Source organism: Meles meles, chromosome 8 (assembly GCF_922984935.1).
Source record: "Meles meles chromosome 8, mMelMel3.1 paternal haplotype, whole genome shotgun sequence".
Lineage (NCBI taxonomy): Eukaryota > Metazoa > Chordata > Mammalia > Carnivora > Mustelidae > Meles > Meles meles.
In genome coordinates this window covers 21,893,219-21,910,876 of record NC_060073.1, presented here as the reverse complement: position 1 = coordinate 21,910,876, position 17,658 = coordinate 21,893,219, and the positions used below count along the sequence as shown (strand labels likewise).

General features: G+C 54.9%; 1 protein-coding gene across 1 annotated transcript; it reads left to right on the top strand.

Annotated features, from left to right (window-relative positions):
* The first annotated feature begins 386 nt into the window (after window positions 1-386).
* ACCS (1-aminocyclopropane-1-carboxylate synthase homolog (inactive)) lies at window positions 387-17,435 on the top strand. The gene is made up of 16 exons (XM_046016736.1): window positions 387-867; window positions 1,768-2,058; window positions 4,393-4,452; window positions 6,697-6,767; window positions 7,870-7,939; window positions 8,434-8,500; window positions 10,446-10,543; window positions 10,997-11,074; window positions 11,800-11,900; window positions 12,533-12,622; window positions 14,080-14,125; window positions 14,234-14,375; window positions 16,132-16,274; window positions 16,390-16,543; window positions 16,683-17,035; window positions 17,242-17,435. Exons 1-15 carry the CDS (start codon window positions 457-459, stop codon window positions 16,778-16,780), a joined length of 1,920 nt encoding a protein of 639 aa, XP_045872692.1. The 5' UTR covers window positions 387-456; the 3' UTR covers window positions 16,781-17,035; window positions 17,242-17,435.
* The last annotated feature ends 223 nt before the right edge of the window (window positions 17,436-17,658 follow it).

Below are 17,658 nucleotides of genomic sequence, written 5' to 3'. Positions count from 1 at the left end.
ATTTGTTCTACTCAACGCTCAGGCGCAGGCTGGGGCCTGGGTAGCCTAACTCACTGCAGATGCCCCAGGACGCGTAGGGGTCGGTGGAAGAGTTCTACAAAGGTCCCAAGGAGCGAAAGGAGGGGAATTTCAAACGCTGGTGTTTAAAAACTCTCACAGGGGAACAATGTTTTAAGGATGCCCTCGCTTTAACCGGAAAGGCTTCTCTATGGGTGCAAGAAGGCATAAGTTTGCCAAGTAACCTCCGAGACTCTAACTGCTTCCAAATTGGAAAACTGAGGCCTGGGAGGCAGAGGGAGGCGTCCTCAGCTGCCAGCTGAGGAGACCAGGAACGGCGGCCCGACTCTTCCCTGCGGTGGTCTACTAGGCTTCTGCTGTGCGCGGAATGGTGTCGGCACCGGGAAGGGTGGGGGCGGAGGTGTGGTGGGGGTCCGGAGGGTCAGGGAACCCTGCAGCATGCGGGTCACGCCTGGGTGTCCGGGAAGCCGGAGGCGGGTCCGGGCGGCGGAAGCGACCCGGGCGCCCGATTCCCCAGCGCTGGTGCTGCCTCCCCTGTGCGGCCCGGGGCTGCGATCGCGCTTTGCCCGGCAGCGGAGCGCGGCCTCTCTCCGCGCGGGCTTGGGGATCGCCGGCAGGAGTCCCGCTTGCGTCTCGCAGTCCCTGGCCGGCGCACACTTCCTCGTCCCCCAACCTCAGAAGTCTCGTCTCGCGAGGCTCAGCCGCCTGCCGAGGCCTCGGCCCTCCCTCGGCGCAACTCCGAGGTCCCCGCGGCGCTGCGGCTGCAACCGGGACTCTGCGCTCCAGCCCGGGGTTGCTCCCGCCGGGCCGCCCAGCCGCTGGCTTGTGCTGTCAGGGGTGGGGAGCGAGGTGAGCGCCGGGAGAGCCCCCCACGTGGAGCGGGGGAGGGGTGCTTCGGGGAGCCGTGTTTACCTGCGGGGGCGCCCCGGGGGTCGGGGCCGCTGGCTGTCCCCCGGCACTGGGTGTGCGGGCTTGCCTCCGACCCACCGGGAACTCGGCGAGGAGCGATGATAACATATTTTACCGAACTTGAGCCACGAGCCGGGATTAGTTATAGGCGCCCTAGCTACGGTAACTCTTCCGTTTGTAAGAACGGTTTTACACGCCTCCGCAGATGGCAAAGCTGGCTTGGAAAGCGGAGGCGCTCACAGCCGCGGGGCTAGGAGGAGACCACCCTCTCCTGGCACCTGTGCTTGCCGGGCCCTGGACCTCTGCAGGGTGTCTACCCTTGGGAGACCCTCAGTCGTCTTCCCCTTGGTCCCTCCGTCCCACCCCCCACGCCTGATCACCACCAAGTAATCTCGGGCCCTTTAGCCCTGTTGACAGCAATCACCCGCAAGACCCCTGGGACTCCCGGCTCTCTCTGCTTAAGTCAGAACATTTTCCCCTGGTGTTTTGAAATTGAGGTCAGCAAGAATGGAAAAAGAACGCTGGTGACTCCGCAGGCTGCAGAATGAAAAAGTCCTATAAATGTAAAACAAGGGAAAGCAGCTATATGTTAGCCCATATGAAAGTAGCAAGCCCAGTCCCTGGCCCGAATAGATCTTTAACAGGATTTACTTGCTGAAGCTGTTGCACATACGGTTAGGACTAGTAAGGGACATAGGAAATGGTGAATATATAAACATGAGGGAAGGGGGAGCCAAGAATGGGAAGGACCTCTGGACTCCCAGTTCACTTCTGCTGCTGTGAAAGCCCTTCTTTTCTGAATGCTGAATTTGGGCCCTGAATACTCTTGTCCTTTTGCAGATGTTCACTCTGCCTCAGAAGGAATCCAGGGCACCTGCCACCTGCCCGGGCCCAACCTCCACCCAGGATCTGGACAGTAACTATGGGGATGATCTGGAAAGGGAATGCTCCAGAAAACCAGACCGGAAGTTGCCAGAGTACTGTGGAGCGAGTGGTCCCACTGCCCTGTTATCCTCCAACAGCTCCTGCCTGTCCTCTAGAGGAAGGGTCATTAAGTGGTTCTGGGACTCAGCAGAGGAGGGCTACAGGACCTACCACATGGACGAGTATGATGAGGATAAGAACCCCAGTGTGAGTGAGACCCCTGTGCCCACTGGAGCCCAAGGGAAGACTGCAGGGTGGGATGCTCTACCTTGACCAAGAAGTTGTTCTAGATGCTGGGGTTGCAACTGTGAGCAAAAGCAAAGTCCCTGCCTTTGTGGAGTTTTTGTTCTAGAAGGGGAGGCAGATGGGGAACAGACAAAAAAAAAAAAAAATGATAATAAGTGCTATAGAGAAAATAAAGCAGAATGAAGAGGATAGAGAATGATGAGGTGGTCTGGGGGATGTTGCTGTTTTATGTAAGGTGGTCACAGAGGGCCACTTTCCTGAGGTGACAATTCGAGTGGAGACCTGAGGAAAGCAAAGGATTATATTAGTTACCTGTTGCTGTGTAACAAACTACCTCAGATTTCAGCAGCTTAACAGACACATTTCATAATTTCTGGGGTTCAGGCTCTGGGTGGGTGTCTCAGGCTCAGAATCTTCTGTGAACTGGCATTGAAGCCATGGTTGTGGTCTCATCTTAGGCTTGACATGGTGGGGGGCTGGGGAGAGGATTGCTTCCAGGCTTGTTGGCATGCGTGTTGGAAGGCTCCAGTCCCTCATCACATGGGAATCTCCACAGACTGCCTTGTGATATGGCAGCTGGCTTCCCAGGGCAGGTGCTCTGAGAGAGCAGGAGACACCATGAGTACCCAGGATGGAAGCCAGGGGCTTTATAACCTATTCTTGCAAGATATCCCATCTGCATATCTTGTTAGTCAGAAGTGGGTCGGTAGGTCCGACCCACACTCACAGGGAAGGGATTATACAAGGGTGTGGATACCAGGAGGTGGGGATCACTCCCTGGGAGCCATCTTGGAGGCTGCCTATCCCAGCCAGCCCTGCAGATACCTGGGGTGGGAAATGTTCCAGGCAGAGGGAACAGCAGGTGCGAAGGCTCCAGGGTGAATCTGTGCTTGATGAGTTTAAGGGACGGTACAGGGGCCACAATGGCTGGAGTGAAGCCCAGCGACTGGCAGGGGACGAGGTCAGAAAGATCACTTGGAGGCCTGGAGATAGACACTGTGGGGCATCATGGGACGCGGACAGGCTTTTGGTTTGGGACACAGCACGGTGGAAGGCGTCGGGAGGAGGAGCAGTATGATCTGATTTTGGCTTTCAGAAGAGGCCTGGGGCTTAGGCTGCTGTGTGGAGGTCAGGGTGAGTGCAGGCCAGCAAGGAAGGAGGGAAGCCATCGTAAGAAGGGAGACAGGAAGCTCTGGTGGCTCGACAGCGGTCTTAGCCGTGGAGGTGAGATGAGGTTGGGCTGTACACATATTTCTTTTTTGTTTGTTTTTTTTTAAAGGTTGTATTTATTTATTTGACAGAGATCACAAGTAGGCAGAGAGGCAGGTGGCGGGGGACGGGGTGAGGTTCCCTGCTGAGCAGAGAGCCCAATGCGGGGCTCAATTCCAGGACCCTGAGATCATGGCCTGAGCCGAAGGCAGAGGCCTTAACCCACTGAGCCACCCAGGTGCCCCTGGACACATATTTCATCGAAGGTAGAAGCGACAGGATTTGCAGACAGACTAGCTGTGAGCAGAGGAGCCTACTGCTCTGTTCCTCAGCTAGTGAAGGAGCCCTGCCTTTTATTGGTCAGAACATTGGCTCATTCAAGCTTGGCTTCCATATCCTGCCTCCTTCCTCATTGCCCCAATACCTCGGGGTCAGGGGTTAGAGAGCATGAGTCTCCCTGGGGACTCTGTGGGCGGCTTGAGTTGTGCCTTCCCCACTATGGCTCCTATGAGTGGGTGCCTCATAGGATGGGATCAAGGTGGTGTGTGGTTGCACACGGTCTCCCAGGGGACCATTTCTGCCAGCCCCGGAGCCCCTCCTGCTCCGCATATATCCTTGTTCCTGGTCTTCCCAGAGCACTGCTTGACGTTGTACCTTGTTTTGTACCACAGACATGTATCAGGTCCTACTAAGTGGTGGTTTCTCGGGCATGCATCCCCTTCAGGGACCTTCCCATCCAGTGGGGGATATAAAGCATGTCCGTCTGTCTTTGTGACCTGGAGGCAGAGAGTGAACAGTGCTCTACAGGGGGACAGATCACGAGTTTTGTGTTCCAGAAGAAGGAAAGATCCTTTCTAGCTGGGGTTCTGGGGAGGTTTCCTGGAGGAGATGGCCTTTGAACAGAGCTTTAGAAATGGGAAGATGGACCAGGTTGCTGAGAGGAGGTGGGGCTCAACAAGGCTAAGGAAGGGGGTTTGGGAGGGTGTGATCACTCCAGCTTTGCTTTTCTGCCTCCGTGTGCATTTCAGGCCTTCCCTTTGGAACCGTTTGGCTATGCTCACTCTGCCTCCGTATCTCTCTCTCCAGGGCATCATTAATTTGGGCACCAGTGAAAACAAACTCTGCTTTGACCTGCTCTCCACACGGGTAAGTCCCGTACATGTCTGGGAGGCATCAGCAGCTCCCAGGGCCCGTCTGCTCTTGGACTTCCTCGAAGGCTTCCCTGACCAGAGTCTGCCCCTTGCCTCTGCACCCCTGGCCTGAGAGTCTGCTCACCCCGGTTCCAGATCTGCCTCAGGGACAACTTTCTCTGTGATCTTGGGCCAGTCACTTCCCTATTCTGGTCCTGCTTTACCTCTTCCCATACTCAGTCCCTCCTGCTGGGTCCTGCTCTCCCAGCAGGGTGGCGGTGGTGAGGGGACACTCAGTGGGGTGTGGTCAGCATTTAACAACTGCCTCTGGGGTAGGGAGGACTCTGATTTGTAGATTTTGCCTATTCTCATAGTGTAAATACTCCCGGCTGATTTTAAGCCACGGATGTGATGTCCTTGCACACAGAGTTGGGAAAAAGGTTTGTAGTGTCCCCACCATGCGACACAAAGATGGAAATAACCTCAGGAACACACATAAACATGTAGTAACATAGGGGCGCCTGGATGGCTCAGTGGGTTAAGCGTCTGCCCTCTGCTCAGCTCCTGATCCCAGGGTCCTGGGATTGAGTCCCGCATTGGGCTTCCTGCTCAGCGGGGAGTCTGCTTCTCCCTCTGCCTGCCGCTCCCCCTGCTTGTGCATATGCTCGCTCTTTCTCTGAGAAAGAAATAAAATCTAAACAAAATGTAGTAACATAATCAGAAGCAGTGATATTTTAGTTACTATGTTTGTTTTTAATGCAATTACTTATTTATACATTGACATAATTTAATTTTTTTAATGGCTGTTTTTTTAAACACAGCATGTAAAATTCCTGGAAATGTAATAAGCAGATTTCTTGAGCTGGTGTGAGCCATTTCTAGCAAACCACTGAAAATGCCTGATAGATGTGTCTCCCAGGGCCACAGACTCCAAGTTTGGGATTGTAGAGAGCGATGCACACCCCAAAGGAACTTATTTCTGAGGGTGCCAAATCCAAGACCCAAGGGGAGAGGGGTGTAGGAAGGGGGCTCAAGATGCCTGTCCTATCCAGCCAGTTCCCTGCTGCATTGTCCAACAGAAGTAAAATGTGAGCCATGTATATAACTAAAAATTTTCTATTAGATAAGTAAAAAGAAACTGGTAAATTCATCTTAGTAATTAATGTATTTTATTTATCTCCATATATTGAAAATAGGACCATTTCAACATGTAATCAATCTAAAAAATTAAGATATGTTACATACTGTTTTCATATCACGTTTTTCAAATCCAGTGGGTCTCAGTTCAGACCAGACGCATTCCAGGTGCTTGGGGGCACACGTGGCTATGGCCTTCCCACTGGATGGTGCAGCTCTCCGGGCGGCAGGACAGACGGGAAGGGTTGGAGTCCTATACAAGTGGCTGACTGCCCTTCTTCTTTTGGTCCACTCCCTAAGACTAATGGCTTTCCTTGACGTTGTGTCTGCGATGCCCTGGGAGTTACTGACCCAGAGCCTGGTCAGGGTGGGGATGGTGTAGAAACGGCCACACTTTCCAAAGTGTAAAGTTGAGCGGAGCCTGTGGGAACATAATGGACCGAGTCCCTCTAGAAGTTGGAGCCAACACCGAGGGGATGGCACCCAATTCTGGGACCCCTTCTGCCACCCCAGGGAGCAGCTGAGTAGCATGGCCTCCTATCACTGCTTCTACCAATCCACCCCTCTGGGTTATTTATGTATTTATTTATTCAAAAGATTTCTTTCTTTATTTGAGAGAGAGCATGTGCACATGCAAACACAGGGAGGGGCAGAGGGGGAGAGAGAGAGAGAGAATCTCAAGCAGACGCCTGGCTGAGCAGGGAGCCCGACATGGGGCTTGATCTCACAACCCTGAGATCATGACCCAAGTGGAAATCAGGAGTCAGATGATTAACCGACTGAGCCATCCAGGTGCCCCCACTCCTCTGGGGTTTTTAGATGACAGTGTTGTAAAAAGAGCACTGGATTAGGAGTCAGATCGTCTGGGTTTTTTCTCGGCTCTGCTACTTGCTAGCTCCATGAACTTGGCTGAGTCACCTCACTTTCTGGAGCCTCGGTTTCCTCCTCTGCAAAATGGGCAGACGAAGGCTGTGCCCATGCCGCCTCTCCCCTCGTTTCTCTGATGAGCAGACCAAGCCCAGGCTTTCAAGGTGGGGGCCTTGTGGATGTGGGTGGAAGCGCCGCACTGGTGGGCACCATGAGAGTGTATGGCGCTCAACCCCGCCCTTTGCTTTGTCCCCAGCTGAGTCAGAGCGACATGCTGCAGGTGGAGCCGTCCCTGCTGCAGTACCCCGACTGGAGGGGACATCTGTTGTAAGTAGCTGCCATGGGCCAGTGGTTCCCAGCCCGGGGGTGGTCTTGCTCCCAGGGAACATAGGACATCTAGGACATCTGGAGACACTTTTGCTTGTTCCAGCTGGGAAGGGGCTCTTCGGGCATTTACTGGGGAGTGGCCAGCCCCCACAACAAAGAATTATCTTGCCCAGGATGTGACTATGGCAGGTGGAGAAAGCCTGCCTTGGGCTGAGGGCCATCCTGGAGGTCTGATGATCATGGGGTTTCCCAGAGTGTTTGTGGGGTACTAGGGCCTCTGCAGGTCTCACCACAGCTTGGGAGCTCCCTCACTTGCTTCCGTGGGTCTGAGGCAGGCGGAGGGCCTTCTGGTGTAGAGTCCTTCTCCCCGCTCTCCCATTAGTTTTAGAGGAAGCAGGATCAGCTTCGGGGGCTGCAGGTGGGGGCATTTTTCCTCTTGGTCTGATGGGGTGAGTTAAATAATGCTAATTGGAGCTGGTACTTAGTGAGCACTTGCTGGGGGCGGCTGCTGTTCCAGGGGTTTCGTGACCAAGCAGGACTGGATTCCAAAGTGTTCGTTCCTGGTAAATGAGGATGGTGGGCCCTGGAGATAGCCCGCTGCCTTGACTGTGGGCTCTGCCACTTACCAGCAAGTGACTTATCTCCTTCAAGCCTCAGTTTCTTTGTCTGTAAAATGGGAATAATAACAGCATCATAGGATTGTTACAAAGATTAAATGAGTAAAATTCCCCCACGTAACTCCTGCATGATGGAAATGGTCCAACTATGACTCTGACGATAGTTACCGTTATGATAGCATTACTGTTATTAGCTAGATCTATGTGTAGGTGGAGTGTTAACTTTTCATATCCCTGAGGCCTGCGGATTAAGTGGGTCGGGTGTCCTAGATCTATAGAGAATGCAAGTGTCCATGTGTGGGTAGTGATGGGGCAGGGGACTGGTAGGCCCTGCGACGTGGAGGCCACGCCGATCCCACTGCCTGTGTGGGAAATCAGAGAAGGGTGATGGCGTCTGTGTGAAGATTGACCGGGGGAGCTCTGGGATGGACTGTGGGTTGGGGATCCTCTGGCAAACACTGCTCATCTCTTGGTCTGATCTCTAGCCTCCGGGAGGAAGTGGCCAGATTCCTGTCTTTTTACTGCAAGAGCCCCAACCCCCTTAAACCAGACAATGTGAGTCACCCCCTCCTCTGCTCTCCCCTGTTCTTTTACCCACTTCCCCTGGCTTTTGACTGGGCAGGGGTAGGGTGGGCTTGGGATCTGCCTTCCACTCGATTTTGGGCTGTTTCCAGGTAGAATTAGGAGTACTCCTGCCCTTTGTCTTCCTCATCCTAGATATCGAGGACATCATTTGGTTACAGTTTCTGCTCCAGTTTGTTTAGTGCTCCCTCCTTGCCTCCGTACCTTCGGGCAAGACTCTCTGAGTGACCAGCTCTCTCTTCTTGTTCTGTTGATCCAGAAGCATAAGAAACACAGGCACTTGGCTGTCAGTCAGGAGAGGCCTTTGGCCTCCTCTGGTGGCTTTGCTGTGACCGAGCCACAGAGGGCACCAAGTTGGGACCTGGCCTCCCCCCCCCCACCCCCCCGCTAGCCTGGGTACAGCTGTAGGCCCTTGCTCCCGCCTGGATGGATACTCATCTTTGTCAACATGGATGTGTCACCCGCAGGTGGTTGTTCTGAATGGCTGTGCCTCTCTCTTCTCTGCTCTGGCCACCGTGCTGTGTGAGGCAGGGGGTAAGTGACCCATGGCCTGCTCAGCTTTGGGGGCTGCCCTATGCCTGCAGTGCCCACTGTTGCCTGTCTTTGTGGCCTGTGTCAGAACACCTTTGGCCATAGCCAACTACGAGGCTGCAGGGGGCTTAACAAGCAGATTGACCGGATGTCCGGTCAGGATACCTGGACGTCCACAGTTTTGGAGGAGGTCAATGTGATGCCGGGCGGGTTCGGGGCTTGTCTCTGTGATGACCTTGGTTTTTCCTTTCATGAGCTGGCTGTCAGTGGGTCCTAAAGCAGGGAGAAAGGGGAAAGATTGTGCCTTGCCTGTGTCTTTGTTTTATTGGGAGGGGGCAGGGGAGATACTCTTTCCCAAAGAAAGTCCCAGAGGAGCTCCCCTTATGTCTTAGTGGCCAGAACCGCTGCACAAACCCATTCCCAGAGTAGCCCCAGGCAGACGGGATAAGTTTGGTTGACTTCAACCAAACGTGGTTCCTCCCAGGGGCTGGCGGAAGGCCCTGCTTCCTCAGACTTATTGCTGGTCATTCCTGGGAAATCTGGTGCTCCCTCAGCCAGAAAATTGGAATGGCTGGTGAGTAAGCAGCCAGCAGCATCCCTCAGGAGCCATAGTGGGACTGAGAGCAGGTCCCGATCAGGGCTCATTGTCACCAGAACAGAGGCCCGCTCATGCCTGCTTCGCTAACAGGGATTCTGGGTGATAATTACTGACCACGTGTTATGTTGCGGGCACCGGCCTAAGGCTTTACACATAGGCCCGTTTAATCCTCACTTCTCGCCTCTGAGGTGGGTTCTGTGCCATCCCCATGTCCCGGATGAGGACATTAGGGCACAGGGGCTTACGTGACTGGTCAAATTCACACACAGAGATAGGACCCAGGATTTGAACCATAAGAAGAAGATTCATCGCAAGGATAGGATAGGCGATTCCTACCTGTTCTCGAACAGCCAAGAACGGGGTCAATGTGACACTCTCCACCTCTTAAGGGGGTAGACAGTTCCCTCCTCCTCTGCTCTGTATCTGCAAACCTCTCTCTGGACCTTCCTCAACTCTACCCGCTCATGACCTTTCTGCTCAGGTGTACGTGCTCACCTCACGGGCGTCTGTGCTTCCTGGAGCGAGTTGTGAGAGAGAGCCTGCACCGGGTTTCTGGCCAGCCAGTGCCTTGGCTCCCTCCGGTCCCTCATTTCCTTCCAGTCCACTCCCCGTGGCTGGGCTGGGGAACATGTAGGACAAAGCTGCCCCTTCCAGAGCTGTGAGCGGGGTGGGCCGGGGGAAGGGAGGGCGGCTTGCCTGCGCATCCCCTTCAGAACTGGAGGGACGCCTGCCTCTGCCTCAGGGTAGACCTTGGAGATCATCAGCACTCCCCCATTCACAGCTAGAATGTTTCACATGACGTGCTTCCCCGCCAGATGGCCTCAGCCTTGTGTTTGAATGTCCCCAGGGAGGGAGAACCCGCTCATCCTGAACACACACTCTCTCTGGGCAGTTCTGCCTGCTGTCCCGTTCGTCCATCTGTCGAGCCCAGATCACCCCGCAGCTTCAACTCCCTGGATCCTGGTCTGTCCTTGGAGTGAGCCAGTTCCCATGGGGTGCTTCAGAGGGACGCTCTGAGGCTCAGTGTCCTCATCGGTAAAGTGAGGGTGACATGAGTAGTGACATCACAGAGCTACTGTGAGGACCAAATGAGACTAACACACAAATACACGTCTTGTCCAGTTCCCAGCACGTAGTAAGTGTTCAGTAAATGTCAGCTATTGATGATCGGAGAAGGGACTCATCTCAGTGGATCCAGGCGTTAGAGCTTGGGAGTTGAGAGACGGAGTGCACCCCTGGTGTTCCCCCAAGGACATGGAAGGCTGGGGAGGTGGAGTGGAGCCTTGGGTGATGGGGGACTGGGATGATCTGGCTGGAGAATGACAGGCCCTGAACCATTCCTTCCCTCAGAGGCTTTCCTGATCCCCGCGCCTTACTATGGGGCCATCACACAGCATGTCTATCTCTACGGCAATGTCCGGCTGGTGTGTGTCTATCTGGAAAGTGAGGTAAGAGTGAGTTTGAGGACAGACGTGGGAGGGAGTCCATGCTGGGGTCACAGCTGCAAGGAGGGTAGAGCCCTCTGTTGCCCATGGCGGTCCATACCTGGGTTCCCTGGGGCTCCCCAGGTCCCGGCTCTGAGATCTCTGGGTCAGCGTAGAAGCCAAGGGCAGCCACAAGGAGACTCCATCAAAATGGTGGTGTGAGGAGGGGACAGAGCAGACCTCAGCGTGTAACTTCTTGGACCCCAATCAGAGGGTCTCTGGGGCCTCTTCCCGACTGAGAGTGCTGAGGTGTCCCTGATGTGATGGCATGGCCGGCAATGAGGGGAGGGACCCTGCCGGCGTTTTTTCAGAGACTGTTCCAAGGAGGCTAGAGATGACTGTTAGGAGAGGCCCCAGAAGCTCAGATTCGGGGGAATCACTGAACTGGGTGAGTGGCTTTTCTCCCTCTTTTTCCAGGTCACTGGGCTGGACACACGTCCGTTCCAGCTCACCGTGGAGAAGCTGGAGATGGCCTTGCAGAGAGCCAATTCTGAGGTCTGGGGGTCAAATCAAACCCAAGGCTGGGAGGGGTGGGTCTGGGCAGGGCACAGACTTCCGGTGGCTGATCTCATCCTAGGCGTGGGGTTGACACTCCGTGGTGGGGTTGGGGTGTCAGATGGCCCCAGGGAACCATTATGGGGGTCCATCAGAAGCCTGCCAGTGCAGGGTCTTCCCACTAGAGAAAGATTCTGAGACCCGTGGGAACACCCCTACCCCTGCTCCAACTGACTGGTCAGGGGGTCGAGTGCGGAGCTTAGTGGTGTGCCGTTCAGCAGTCTCCCTGGTGATCCGAGGACCTGATTCCCCGGTCACGTCCCCCTTTGAGGGGACCTTCTGAAGAAAAGCAGAGATGAGGGGTACTCCTCCCGTGGTTCCTTTCCAGTCTATGGCCAGTGCCTCATGCCTCCTGTAGGAATTCTAAAAGTGCAAACCCCCGCCTGTTGTTCTGCCAACAGAGGCAGCCTTCGCTGGCATTTGGGCCTCTTGCCTCTGGGCTTTGTTCTCTGCCTCTGTTTTCTTTCCTGGCTGACACGTTTGCACAGATGATATCTGCTGCAGATATGTAATTCTCTGCCCTTACCTGCTTCACGCTGGGTCCTGAACACGTTCCCATCCCATGTCCCTGGGATCCCGCCCAACTGCTGGCCCCATTCAGTGGGTGCGTCTGGCTCTGGCCTTCAGGAGGAGCTGAGTGTTTCCTGCCCCACTGGTGCTTTCAGGGTGTAAAGGTCAAAGGTCTCATCCTCATCAACCCCCACAACCCTCTGGGCGACATCTACTCCCCAGGAGAGCTGCGGGACTACCTGGAATTTGCCAAGAGGTGAGGCACCTCGCAGTCACCCCACAAAACGTCCTGGCAGATCAGGCTACGGGTGCGGGCCTTGGTGTGGGCTCTTTTACCCTGTTCACTCCTCTTGGGCCCCCACTCGCTTTTGCCCTTTCCCAGCACTGGGGTGGGGGGCAGGGTTTGCGGGGTGCTAGGGCTCTCTCTCCCTCTTTCTTTCTAGGACAACAGCTGTCCTACATCGTGCCCCCCAGGGGCCAGGTACCCTGCTAAGCTCTTCACGTGCTGTATCTCCTGCAGTCCGCCCAGTCACCCTATTAGTCATCGCACGGTCATGGTCCCCAGGTTGCCGAGCCCTTGAGTGAGGAGTGGAGCCAGACTCGAATCTGGGTCTGTCTGTACAAACCTGGTTTGCACTCCATTGGGCCCTTCTTTTGCGGACATACCCGAGGCCTTTGCCTCTCCTCCGAGGTGCTTCAGAAGCCCGTCATCTGTGTACGGAGCTTCCTGTGTGAAATGTTAGACACAGGGAAGGTGTCTCTGGAACAAAGTTTGGCAGCCCTGGGCTCGACCATGGTCCACTGAGTTTCTGAATCATTGCTTCCCCACCGTGGGGGCCTATTTGGCCTGCAGACCAAGCCGTCTCCTCCCCGGCCCTGCCCCTCCAGGCATGAGCTGCACGTGATGGTGGATGAGGTCTACATGCTGTCCGTGTTCGAGAAGCCGGAGGCCTACCGCAGTGTCCTGAGCCTGGAAGGGTGAGGCTGCCCTACCATAGCCACAGGGCCAGCTCTGCCAGCCCCGGGTCTCCTGGCCCCTGGTGGCCCAGCCCACATGACAGGACCTGTCCCAGGGCAACTCCCTTCCATCCCACTGATCTAATCCCACTGCCCCCAGGCCCGGTGAGGAGAAGATGGGAGGGCTGGGCTACATCAGGATTTCTGAGAGCTCCAGGGAGGGGCTGGGCGGTAGGCTTCCTGGGGGTGGAGGGGCTGCGAGGGTGGAGCTGGCCTCCTTGCTGTCTGCTGATCTCCAGAGCTGCTTCAGCTGCATCCATCCGTCCACTCGCTCGCTCACTCACTCCGCCCATCCTTCTGCAGCCCCAGCCGCGTGCCGAGCATGTCTAGCTGTTTGGGCTTTTTCATTAGATTTAGCCTGAACCAAGATTCTGGGCTGAAAGAGTTTTGGAGGCTCTTGGACCAGATCACCCGCAAACTCTATACATGCGGCACTGAGAAACTCTAACAGTTCCTGGTATGTGTTCGGGACTTTGGACCCCGTGAAGTCCTTTCCATTGGTTCCCTCAGCAGGTCCTCACGAGGCTCTGCCCAGCGCACGGTTGTGACTCCTGTTTGTTTATGGAGTGGGACAGTGAGGCACAGAAAATTAACAACTTGTCACGTCCTCTGTGCCAGACCCTGCTTGGTGCTGGGATACAACAGTGACTGAGAAAGACGTAGGCCCCTCTCAAGCGGAACTTCTATTTCTAGCCAGAAAAAACATTTTGAAGATTTCATTTATTTGAAATAAATGAAAGACTCCATACATGCAGGGGGGAGAGGGAGAGAGAGTCTTAAGCAGACTCGAGCTGGGGGCAGAGCCCGATGTGGGGCTCAATCCCACGACTGAGATCATGACCTAAGCCTCAACCAGGAGTTGGATGCTTAACTGACTGAGCCAGCCAGGTGCCCCCAGAAAAAAAACATTTTAGTGGCGAAATACACAGTCATTTGATTGTGGCTGTGAGAAGTGCTAAAAAAGGAGAAGTCTGGGGAGGCATGAGGGGATCTGCTTGGGGTCCCCAGTGGGCCCAGGTTACTGGGAGGTGGTCAGAGAAGGTCCGTTTGAGGAAGTAAACTTGAGCTGAGCTCTAGATCAGGGATCAGGAAGTATTTTTGGATCAGATGGTGAATATTTTAAGCTTTACAGGCCTATGGTCTCTCAACTCTGCTATATGGCACGAAAGCAGCTATAGACAGTATGTACATGAAAAAGCATGGCTGTGTTCCAATAAAGCTTTATTTACAAAAACAGGCTGTGGGCCGGGTTTGGCCTATAGGCTGTATTTTGCTGACCCTGTCTCTAAAGGATGTGTAGGAATTGATGATTCAAGAGGTAAAACCAGGGCTTCACACGACACAGAACTAAATTCATTCAAATGTGTGTGAACTTTGTGGATCTGTGTTGCCTCTGTCCCCACCTGTATTCTCTGCAGGCTGCCTGACCCCCAGAGGACCCACGTGATGTGGGCGACCAGCAAGGTAGGTTCCTGGCTGGCCTCGGGGGTGTCAGTGGGAGGGCAGAGAGGTGGGTGGAACCAGCTTCCTTGGTGGAGGGCTGGCCACTGCCCAGGGTGCCTTTCTCTGCAGGACTTTGGGATGTCTGGGCTCCGCTTTGGCACACTCTACACGGAAAACCGGGACGTGGCCACTGCTGTGGCTTCCCTCTGCCGCTATCATGGCCTCAGTGGTTTGGTCCAGTACCAGATGGCACAGCTGCTCCGGGACCGTGGTGACTGCCTGGGCCTGGTCATTTGAGAATGGGGGGTGGAGAGGTTATAGTCAGTTGGGAATGGGCCAGGGATCATGGGTGCCTCTTGCATGAGAAGAATGTTGGGGGGTGGTGTTCGAGAACCCAGAGCCATGGCTGGTTCATAGCCCACTCCGTCACTTCGTGGCTGTGTGGGACACTACTTCACTTCCCCGAACCTCAGTTCGTGTGATTTGTCGATTTGTCAATTCAGATAGCACCTGGCGTATCATAGGTGCTTGGTCAACGTGAACTCATCATTATTAGCTGTGAGTGCTTGAAAAAAGAGAAAGTAGAAGCAACAAAGGGAAAACGGTTATAACGGGAGTATCTCTGCCTACAAGGATCTCAGCTAGTGGGTCTAGGTAGCAAAGGGGATCTATAATTGCCGCCTTGTAGTGAGCCCTGCTAGATGTTCTCATTGCACCACCTTATTTCCCAGAATCCTAGGATGCAGATGTTTCCTGCCTTTCCCCTGGTATTTTATAGATGTGGAAATGATTATACACCTGCTAGAACAGCCAAAATTTAAGATGATAGTGACCCCATCACATGCTGGTGAGGACGTGGGGCAGGGGGAACTCTCACGCTGCTCGCGGAACGGAAGGTGGCTCGGCCACTTTGGAGAGCCAAGTTGCTTGCCGAGTTAAACTCACACTTACCACGTGGCCCAACAATTCCACTCCTAGCTGTTTATCCTCATGGTCGCACAAAACCCACCGTGTGAATATTTATAGCTGCTTTGTTCACAATCACCCCAAGCATCCTTCCGTGGGGGAAGGAGGGAACAAAGTGGGGCACTTCTGCACAGTGGAATAGGGCTCCGCGCCGAGGTCCAGGGCAACACACAGTAAGCTCAAGGGCATTGTGCTGCGTGAAGGAGGCCAGTCTCCAACGGTGACATGACTGTATGACTCCACTTCTTTGACATTGTAGAAAAGGCAAAATCGGGGTGACAGAGAACCGACAGACCAGTGGTTGTGGGGGGCAGGGGAGTGTTGGGACTATGAACAGCACGAGGGTGCTCTTTGGGGCCAGGGAACTGTTCGGTGTCTTGCCTGCAGGCGGTGGGTTCCACAGATGTATACCTGTGTTAAAACTCATCAAAAGGGGGTGGGTTGCCTGGGGGGCCCCATTGGTTAAGCATCTAACTCTTGGTTTCAGCTCCAGTCACGATCTCAGGGTTGTGAGCTTAAGCCCCGCATTGGGCTCCGCGCTGGGTGTGGAACCTGCTTGAGATTCTCTGTCTCCCGTTCCCTTTGCCCTGTCTGCACACTCGCTCTATAGCTCTCATTTTCTCTCGCTCTCAGAAAAAAAAAAAAAATCACATTGTTTAAAAACAATTGAAAACCCTCATCAAATGGGACACCAAAGAAAGTTAATAAAAAGCTGAGGATGGGGAGGTGAAGTTGCCCCAGGCCCCGCCTCTTGTCAGGGGCCCGGTTGGATCTGAACGGCAGCCGCCGGGGCTCAGAAGCTTCTGTGTTTGAGTGGGCCTTCCGTTAGGATCTGCACCCCGGGGGATCCTGCGTCTGCAGGACTGGCAGCTATGAGGGCAGCTATCTGGATTTCTAGTGCTTTCTACCGGACATGGACTATTCCCATGGGCCCCCACCCACCAGCTGGAGAAAGGGTCTTGGCAGCCTGTGGCCTTTCTCTTGTCAGCATTCAGACTCGTGGGGCAGCGTGGAGGGTTGGTGAGAGATTTCTTTGTTGGCTTCTCTTTTCCCCCAAACAGACTGGATCAACCAGGTGTACTTACCGGAGAACCATGCCCGGCTCAAGGCTGCCCACGCCTACGTGGCAGGAGAGCTCGGGGCCCTGGGCATCCCCTTCCTGAGCCGCGGGGCGGGCTTCTTCATCTGGGTTGACCTGAGGAAGGTAACACAGGCGGGGCTGCATGGGTGGTTGGGGGGGAGAGTAGTGGAAGCCTCTCTCCGGCAGGTGAGGGGCAGGGGTGTCTCCTCTCTCACCTGAGCCCCTGCCACCCTCCCAGTTCCTGCCCGAGGCCACCTTTAAGGCAGAAATGCTGCTTTGGCGCCGCTTTTTGGACCACAAGGTGCTGCTGTCCTGTGGCCAGACCTTTGAGTGTAAAGAGCCCGGCTGGTTCCGCTTGGTCTTCTCGGACAAGGCCCACCGGCTTCGCCTGGGTAAGCGACCTCCCCTCCTCGCCGTACCCTTCAGTCTGCCCTCCCCCTTCTCGTCCCCCCTGTGGCTCCAGCGGCCTCAGCTTGCCCGTCCTGCCCACCCAGCCGCCAGTGCCAAGGGGCTGTTCCTTCTCCTTCCCAGGGATGCAGAGGGTCCGGCAGGTGCTGGAGGGCATATCCCGGGTGGCAGAAGAGCCCTCTTCCTGTCGGACCCAGGAGCCAAGGAGTCAGCACAGGTGAGCTGGTCATCGCTTGGTGACAGCAGGGCCTGGCGACAGCAGGGCCTGGCAGCCACCGCCAATCTGAGCCGTTTGGGGCTATGAAGACCCATGGCGGATGGGCCATTTGTCAGGAGGGAACCCAACGTGACCTCACCCTCGAAGAAGAACCATTCCAGGCCCCGCTCAGGGGATGGGATAGACTCCTCCAGCCATACTGTGCCTCGGCCCCTCCCCCTCTATTAAACAGAACTGGAAGAAACTAGGAGCCTCTGTTGTGAGTAATTTTTTAAAAAACTTCATTTTTCAGTGTTCCAAGATTCATTGTTTATACACCACACCCAGTGCTCCATGCAGTACGTGCCTTCCTTAATACCCACCACCAGGCTCACCCAATCCTCCCCCCACCCAAACCCTCAGTTTGTTTCTCAGAGTCCACAGTCTCTCATGCTTCGTCTCCCCCGTGTTGTGAATAATTTACAGAATGGAGGAGTCGTGACTGCTCCCGACCACAAGCCTTCGCCCCCCTGAGGACGTGAAAAGAAAACAACATGTACCTTCTTTTGATGACACCATCTTTTGTCCTTTGTTGCTGGGAAACAAGTCGGAAGAACAGCGCATAGAAGACAGAGCCTACCCAAGAAATAAACGGGAGCGATAGTTCCCAAGTCCCAGGAGGAAGGAGTTGATTCTGTATGTTCCGACTGTTCTCCCCAGGGAGGGTGTGTGGGCCCCCAGGACACCTGGGACCTGGGACAGGCCTCCTTTGGGCGGCGACAGACAAGACGCGGGGCGGGGGGATCAGGAAGAGCTGCTCTGCCTCCTCCTTCCTGGCAAGGAACTGCCTTTACCAAACATCTCAAACCCGAGTGAGCCAGCCATGACTGCTGGGGGGAGCAT